A 9,010-nucleotide genomic window follows, 5' to 3' on the forward strand; every position below is an offset into this window, starting at 1 on the left:
GTATGAAATTACCATGAAAAACTTGGCACTGACTATGGTGCAACATATTTGCATCGACCAGGCCTCTCTATACTATGGTCCCATACCCCCATACATAACCCACTACATCCCATCAGCCATTTCATAAATGCCACTTTCATAGTTATTAAGGTTGGTTTTTAATGTTGTAAGATATGCATGACACTTTCGTAATTTTTTTGAGAGTGTTATGTTCCATCTGAGCTAAAATATAAGCCCACTTAACATCCGAATGGAAATATATCCGTGACTTTGCAATGTATTCAAATCAGAATTTAAACAAATAATGAATATAATTTGAGACGATTTTATTTTAATTCTAAAAAGTTTTTAAAAAAATCATATATAAATTAATAAAGTATACACTATAATAATAAAGTATGAAAGACAACAAATTAATAGAATTATAAAATGAAAAATAGAATATTAAAAATAATTATTTAATAAAATTATTAAATCAAAGTATCGAAAAAATCAAATAAATTGTGAAATCAATAATATTAAATAAAAAGGATTTTATGTTTGTTTGAGTTTGTACTATTTTTTAATCTTCTACTTTCCAAGTTAACTTCAATCTCAAAGTAAACTTGATGAGAGGTGTTCAATTCTCACTTTAAGTTGTGCAGAAAAAAAACTATAGCCTTATAGTTGTAAATCTATTCTTTAAAGTTTTATGGATGTAAGTGAACAAATAACAAGCAAAACTTTTAAATGGAAGATATTTAATGTTGCGGCTAAAACTTGATTTCTTGTTAGGTTATAGTTATCATTTTTCCTAGTAGCCTATATTACAACAAATTTACAATATAACAACAAAAATATAATATTACAACATACCCTACTTTTGAGTTTTCAAAAATTAATAGAATATATCTATTAATATTATTTTCTCATGTTCATTTCGATTTAAAATAATACATTTAACCATTTTAAATATCTTAAATTTATAGTATACTAAATTGAATTAAAAATTACAAAACAAAATTATGTTCTAATTTTATTATTGAGGTAAAAAATTTGAGCAATGAAAATATATAATATAATTTTAATAATAGATGTTTATATACTTACAAATTGTATTAGAATTTTCTTAATAGATCATTTATAAAGTTTTTATTTCTAAAATTTATTATAATTTTGTAATAGATTATTTATAAACTTCAAATAGAGCCAATTGATAGTGTTGGTGGTGTTATTGATATTTTAAAAAAAACAAAACAAATATGGAAACATAAAGTTTAGACAAAGCCACGACACTCATGCTCAACAAAGCTCTTGTTTTTATTATTATTATGTTTATATTGTGATAAATATTAATTTTTAACATGTAAAAATAAAATAAATATTAAATATTTTGTAAAAAAATTAAAAAGTAATTAAATAGTTTTTAAGATTATATTTTGTATTGTTGTAAATTTTAAATTTTTAGTGTATTTGAAGAAAATATTTAATAAGAAAATAAGATTAAGTCAATTGATTTTGAACTATATTTTATCAATATATTTTTAAATTTAACAAAATGATTTTAAACATTTTAAAATAAATTAATCAGGCAATATAATTGAAATTTATCTCTCAAAATACTAATTTTTCTTTTAAGAACTTACAAAATTATATTCAGAGGTGGACAAAATTTCGAAAAAAATTACTTACAGCATATCTTACAGCATTAAAAACCAACCTTCATAACTGTGAAAGTGACATTTATGAAATCACTGAGACGTAGTGGATTATGTATGGGGGTATGTGGACCGTAGCTGGTGCCGAAAAACCCAGAACTGACAAAGAGGTACGACCTCTGTAATAAATTAGTTGCTTGGGCGCACATATTTTCGTGAGCGTCTTGATATTTCTGGAGTACGGCACCGTCAGCTATATTAAAATATATAAAAGAAACTGCTGCTTCAGTCACTTGAAAGGAGGACGCAAACCAAAACCCACTGAGTTTGGTTTGGAATTAAAACACCATAATGATCCAACACTCTCATCAATTCAATGTGGAGTTAATACAACTGCTTTCAAGTCCGATGGATCATAAAAACCAAACGTTTCTCTTTGCTCAGAAAGGTTGGAATAAATTCTTCCAGCGAACTTTTGACTTGAAGAACATGACTTCTATAAATCCATCGAGGTACCAAGTATGAAGAATAATTGGGGATCTATATCAATGTATTGTACACTGTTGTGCATCAAACATGAAGTATGGCAGTGGCACTTCATGTATTTCTCTTATGATAATGTGCACAATTACGTTTTTCTGTGCATGCAAAGCCATTGAAGGGAAAGTTACAGCTTTCTATACGTTTGGGGATTCGATCGTGGATCCGGGCAACAACAACTTCATACCCACACTTGCTAGGGCAAACGGTCCTCCATATGGCCAAGATTTTCTTGATGGAAAGGCTACAGGCAGATTTTGCAATGGAAAACTCTCAACGGATTTCATCTGTATGTATTACATTGAAAATTTTAATCTAGATGAGCTTCTAGTTTTAACTGTATACTTTTATGTTTTATGGTTGAATCATATTTATCATTGGAATAGAAAAAGAAAGTTGTTCAATTGTTGGAATCACATTCAATAATCTAAGTAAGTTTATTTCAAATATTTTGATATCAATACTCGATATTTTACTATCAGTAAATTGTGAAAAGCTTATTCCAACTTTGAATCTAATATTGTAGAAGTTTTTCACCATTGTTATGGATGCAATGCAGCTGCAGAACTGGGACTGAAGGACACAGTGCCGCCATATTTAGACCCCGAGTTGAGCACTGAAGACCTTCTCACAGGTGTCAGCTTTGCTTCCGCTGGAACTGGATTCGACAATCTCACTGCTCAAGAAGTCGTGAGTGATTTCTTGCCTTGATTTTTTGATTTCTGGATTCTTCAAAATCCAATTGGTTTTCGATTGGAATTAGGAGAAGAGTATCAGTTTTAGTCAAAATCTAGAGAACTACTTTAGCTTTTTAAATTTAACTGTTCTTAATTATGGTTTTGATTTTTGAGTAGTAAGAGTATTGGAAGATCTAAAACTGATATTTATATTTATATTTTTCTGTCTTTCTGTTATCCATTCATTCTGACAAATACATTATTGAATTTAGGTCAATGACTTCGATTCTTAAAAAAGGTTATACCATGATTGGTAATTGGAAAATAGATGCTAGGGAGAATATTCATTGGTCATTGGGAAATAGACAATAGAGAAATGAGTTAATTTAATTCTTACATTTGCTGATTACTTTATCCATAATTTAATGGAACTTATTTTTATTCTAAAAAGCAACAAAGTGACGTTACATCAGTTTCGTAGAATTTTATAGAAGTAGAGGTCTTTAGTGCATTAGGATTGATTTGAAATTTTCATATATATGCTCCATTACTAGATCTCCTCCCTCACATAATCCATACTCTTCTCTTAAAATTATATATAATTGAAATTTAAAAAAATTAAATTGACATAAACACTCCATAATAACATCTTACTTCAATCCTTCACAGTTCTGTTATTTGGGCCAGCTCCTTTGTAAAACAGGTGGCGGTCTGGTTGGTACCCTGTATCAAAGTGGCAGCCTAGACATATCTAGAAAACAATTGAAGAAGGAGATGGCCAATCTAAGTAACTTGCTTAGATGCGGCTATCCTCCATCACGTTTTCGTGATTATGCATGCCTGTTCTGCTACCCTTTATGGGCTGTGATGCGGAACAACCACAAACTTCACAATAAAACACACTGTACCGAAGCAAAAGCATAGGGAATCTAACAAGAATCGATAAGAAAACTGAATCACCATTAAAAACAACATATATCTTCACTACATATAACTATCTGCAGATTACAAAATGGATGGTTTACATTTCCTTCTATTCACTCACTCTCTATCAAACTATTATCTTTTCACCCTTATCAATTCTCTTCTCTTCTATTTACATCATGAGATGTCTTTTAAAGACTATCTTAATGGTTACAAACCATTTCTTGCCTAGTTTGGTTACATGTTTTACACTGGTTTTATTGCTTCATTACCCATTGTTTTAAACTTGTACCTAAATGATGAGATGTTAACCCTTTTGGAGTCCTTCAACCATATCTTATTTCATGCTTACATTTGTGCATAATATTAAATTCTTTCGTGGGGGCCACTGCACCATACTATCAGACTTCAAATGTTTCCATATCCCATGGAAATTAGGTGGAAGACAAATATGTGCCTTGTCACTTGGATCACTGCATCGACGCCTCCACTGATTCCTTTTTCACTATCAACCAACTCCCATCTATGGAGTTATGCTGGTCACCTCCATGGTGCTTCCCATTCCTCAGTCCACTCCTCCATGCTGCATCAGGCTGCAAGGTAGAGTCTCTCGTGGCGGAGGAAGATGCTAGGGAGTTGTAAGAGTTCTTAAATGAGTAGTGGGAATTAATGTTGTTGTTCATGTTGTACTTTTTTAACAAGCTTGTTAGTCCTTTGGGCTGTTATACTTTTGGGGACAGGCTAATCTCTCGACAAAATGCACTAAAGACAAAACAAAATCAAACTTTTTTTTTTCCACATTCACTAAAACAAAGTATTTTTTTCAGTATGCAGATCATGAAATCAAATGCTGAAATTTTCAGAATAATCTATAACATTTTAGATTTTTTGGAAATTGGTCAACTGTACAGTTTGTTGGAAGGATAGTCCCATCCATATTTTTTATTTTGGTTCTGATAATATTTTTTATAAGTAGGCTGTCCTAGTCTTATATGTTATTCAGTGTTTTTGATAAAATATGGTTAAATCTGAATTTTTACACTCCAGATGCATAAATTAATGTTTCAATCTAGATGCAATAGATGTGCTTCACTCTACATCTTGATAAAAAATAAAACTATCCCACTATATTGTTACAAACTTTTATTTTATTAAATTGAAGCGAATAATGCTGATCTATATTTCTCTGCAGAGTGTGATACCTGTGTTGAAACAAGTGGACTACTTTAAAGAGTACAAGGCCCGCCTTGAAAATCTGGTGGGAGAGGAGAATTCGTCCAACATTATAAGGGAAGCCATATTTCTTAATTGTGCAGGTTCCAACGATTTCTTGGAGAATTATTTTTCCCTTCCAAATAGGCAGGCTCAGTACAGCCTTGAACAATTCCGAGACTTTCTGCTCAGCATCTACGTCACTGTTATCGAGGTAATCTAATTTTTTCATCTGAGCAAATAAATATTGAATGGCCATCATTTAATTCATAGTTTTTCCATTAATGGAGTTCTTTCAAGCAGGATCTTTACAATCTCGGTGGCCGGAAATTCGCGATGTATGGGCTACCGCCAATGGGATGCGTGCCCCTCGAGAAAACTTTGTACGGAGATTTAAATTCCGGATGTGTTGAGAGATATAACGATGCTGCGCTTTCTTTCAATACACAACTCATGTCAACTGTCAGTACATTGATCACTGGCTTCCCAGACATTAAAGCGGTTTATGTAGACATCTACTACATTTCCATGGATATTTTTCAAAATCCCTCCAAATATGGTACGAATCGAACTCTTTCATATTTCCCTCGTTTTTTTCTTATATTGAAATTTAATTGATAAGTAAGATGATATTTAAATTGCGACAGAAATCAATTATGTATTTTTAGAATGAGTTTCGGGGAAAGTACTAGTAGCGTTTAGGCTTTTAGGCTATTGTCGTGTAAGTAGATCTCTTAAATCTTAAGTTAGATTAGTGTGAAGAGTTTAAAGTTAAGGTTTAACTTCTGGGTATTCATGAAGCTATCCTTCGTAGAGACAGTGGAGTGCAAGTGGTCCAAAAGTGCCATTTCAAAATGTTAGCCTCAAACCCAGTATGTTCATGCACTAATAGTCACTCACTCAAAATACACAATCTCTTGGTTATGCCCAAGTACTCTTTATGAAATGTCCCAATAGTGGTACACAAAATGGTGAAGGGTTTAGTAATGTGTGATAGGCTACTTGAGTACATGTACTTTTCATAAGAATTTGTATATGCCTCCTTTTCCAAGCAAAATTGAATATCCAGAGTATGATAAGTATGATTGCAATGAGGATTCACATGATCACCTTAGGGAGTTTTGTGCTCTTAAATGTTTACTTTCAATACTTTGAGCACTTTTAAGAGTGGTAATTGAGGGTATCTGTGCCAAAATTGTTACTGTTATTGGAACACTAGTTATTGGTATCTTCCCAAGTGGATCAGAAGAATCTATCTCTCATTAGAATGAATGGAACATTGTATAGTCATTACATTTAGGTAGTACTCACAAAGGTGAAACACCAATACTTCTCTAGATTCACTATAAATTTCTTCAATGTTTAAGTCCACTTTACTTGCAACAACATTTGCTAAACCTTAAGCAATTGTTGTACCTAATGAACCATCCATTGAAAGTCCTTTAAGTTTATAATCAATTGATAATTGGTAGATCAAGTTTTTCCACACCAATACTTCTGGAGATTAACTATAAACTTTCTTCAATGGTTAAGTCCACTTTGCTTGCAACAACATTTGCAAAACCTTAAGCAAGTGTTGCACCTAATTATTCCTTTAAGTTCATAATCATTTGATAAGTGGTAGATTATTTTTTCATATTTAGTCAAGTTTTAGTATATTATTGAAATTGAATTTCTAATGTTTTAGTGAGTGGAGTAGGTGAAAGTAGATATATTTTCCATAACTAGTCAAATTATAAAATTGTTATATTGAAATTGAATTTCTAATATTTTAATCACTGCTGGTACTAGAGTCATATAGTATTTTTTTCATTACTTAATCCAAGTGCAAATTTTTTCATCATCAACATTTTGAAGCATTGTCTGATCTATCATATGATGAAACCATATTTAAAAGTCTAAAATATTAATAATGAAAAAATTGAAATAATTTAGTAATATTATATTGCTATCAAGATTCTACCTGACAACAGTGAATCAACCTCGTTGATCTATATTTCCTTCTAAATAATTTGCTATATCTCAAAAACTAAATAAAGACATACCTAATGCTTATTACATCTAATTGCTACTCACATACACATCAAACATTTAACTGAACCCTAATGACTATACTGTAATCCGACTTCCGAAAAAACATATCTCATCCTTTTGGTGTATCATGTAGGGTTTGAGACGTCCAGCAGGGGATGCTGTGGGACAGGATTAGTTGAGACAGGAATAGAAACCTGCAATTCGCAAACTCCAGTGACTTGCTCAGATGCAAACAAGTCTGTTTTTTGGGACTCTGTTCATCCTACGGAGAGAGCCTATCAAATAACAGGCACAAACGCGTTCGAGAAGTATATTTCAAAACTTCTCTAACTATTTCATGGTGCAAATAATGGAGTTGACGACTTGTGATAAACGTGGATTATTATTTCAGCAGCTAATTATTTATTGTAACTAATGTACATCACACCTCATCTTGGCCAATAGGCATATCTGAAATTTCTAATATTGAAGAATACCGAATATGTGCTCTTATCTCCCTGTCAATAGTAAAGAGAAGTTAATAATGTTTTTTTTGTTGGTATAGGTCTGTGTGCCAATTAATGATTAATTTATGGTAGTTGGTTTTTGCAATGAATGTGTGAAGAGCTGTTTATCAGCTGTTGATTTGATTATTAATGCTTCCAATTTGAAAATTTAGATTATTTTTTATGAATAGGTCATTTTCTATTAGTTAAATATTGAAACTAAAGGTAGATTACTTTCAATATCTTTGAAGATTATATTCAACATTCTTTTGAATCTTTCATTTCATTAGATTTGATTTTCAGTTATTCACAACAAAGTAATATTAATTCTATTTTAATTTCAAAAAAAATTTATATTTCTTTGTTTTTTATATTTCAAAAAATATATAAATATATTTTAAATTTTATTTTACAATTCATTTCATTTTAGTTAAATTGAGAAAAAAATCTAAAATAATATATTTAATTTTAAAAACTAGTTTGACAAAATAATCAAGGATAAATATGAAAAGGAAAGAAAAAAATAAAAATAAAGTAAGATATTTTTGGTAATTAACTATTACTCTATGATAGTTTATTTGCAAAAAAAAATGTACGAAGGGTTGTTTAACAACTCTTCAAGGAATTATCAATTTGAGAGCACTCATTAACAATATCTGAACTTTGCAACCCAAACCTTTTGCCGCTCCTTTCCAAATTTTGAAACTAGTCTCATGGCGGAACCTAAGCCTCTTGACCCTCCACCATGCCAGGACTTGTAAATAATTTTAACCATGCACAGGGATTTGGATGTTTCGACAGATAGGTGTGGGGTCGTTGATGTGGAGATGAAGACAATCTCTAACCCTACTCCTTTGGGAAATGGAAAACTTGCTGGTGCTCTTGTGGAAGGCAAAAAAAAGCTGACGGTTGGGACCCCCGTTGGGTGGAAGAATGCACTAGTGGGTACCAATGTGGCTAGAGATTCAATGGAGGATTCCAATATTGCACATAGTGCTAATGGGCCAGTGATCTCCCTTCCGGATACTTTGGTTGACAGTGTTACTTCTGGCCTCAAACTATGTGTGGTTGGTAGATTTGTTGCCTTCAGACCCATGATAGAGATGGTCTGAAAATGGGTAGGCCAAAAATGGAAGATTAAGGGAAGTGTTGGTATTTTTGCAATGCCAAGCGACCTTTTTTGTTTCAAATTCACTATGGAGGAGGATATCAATTTAATACTTTCGAGAACTTGGTATTATGGAAAGCATTGCCTTGCCTTGACAAGGTGGCACCCGAGCTTTGATGCTAGTGTAGAGCTCAACAAGCTAGCTCCTGTTTGGGTACGACTACCTGGACTACCCCTTGAATTCTAAGACGAGAAGATTCTAAGATGGATAGGAATTCCTTCAGTCATTTTGTTACTACAGACATTTTTATAATGCAAAAATCTAGACTAGTGTATGCCAAATTTTGTGTGAATGTTGCTTTGAACTGAGCTCTCTCGACTGTGGTCACTCTA

General features: G+C 32.0%; 1 protein-coding gene across 1 annotated transcript; it reads left to right on the forward strand.

The window, feature by feature from the left end:
• Nucleotides 1-2,081: 2,081 nt before the first annotated feature.
• LOC149549413 (GDSL esterase/lipase At2g42990-like) lies at nt 2,082-7,565 on the forward strand. Its single transcript, XM_089794912.1, has 5 exons — nt 2,082-2,466; nt 2,737-2,867; nt 4,971-5,204; nt 5,294-5,549; nt 7,158-7,565. Exons 1-5 carry the CDS (start codon nt 2,214-2,216, stop codon nt 7,352-7,354), a joined length of 1,071 nt encoding a protein of 356 aa, XP_089651038.1. The 5' UTR covers nt 2,082-2,213; the 3' UTR covers nt 7,355-7,565.
• The last annotated feature ends 1,445 nt before the right edge of the window (nt 7,566-9,010 follow it).

The sequence above is a fragment of the Cupressus sempervirens genome, chromosome 7 (assembly GCF_028749045.1).
Source record: "Cupressus sempervirens isolate cs-2001-9-10 chromosome 7, ASM2874904v1, whole genome shotgun sequence".
NCBI lineage: Eukaryota > Viridiplantae > Streptophyta > Pinopsida > Cupressales > Cupressaceae > Cupressus > Cupressus sempervirens.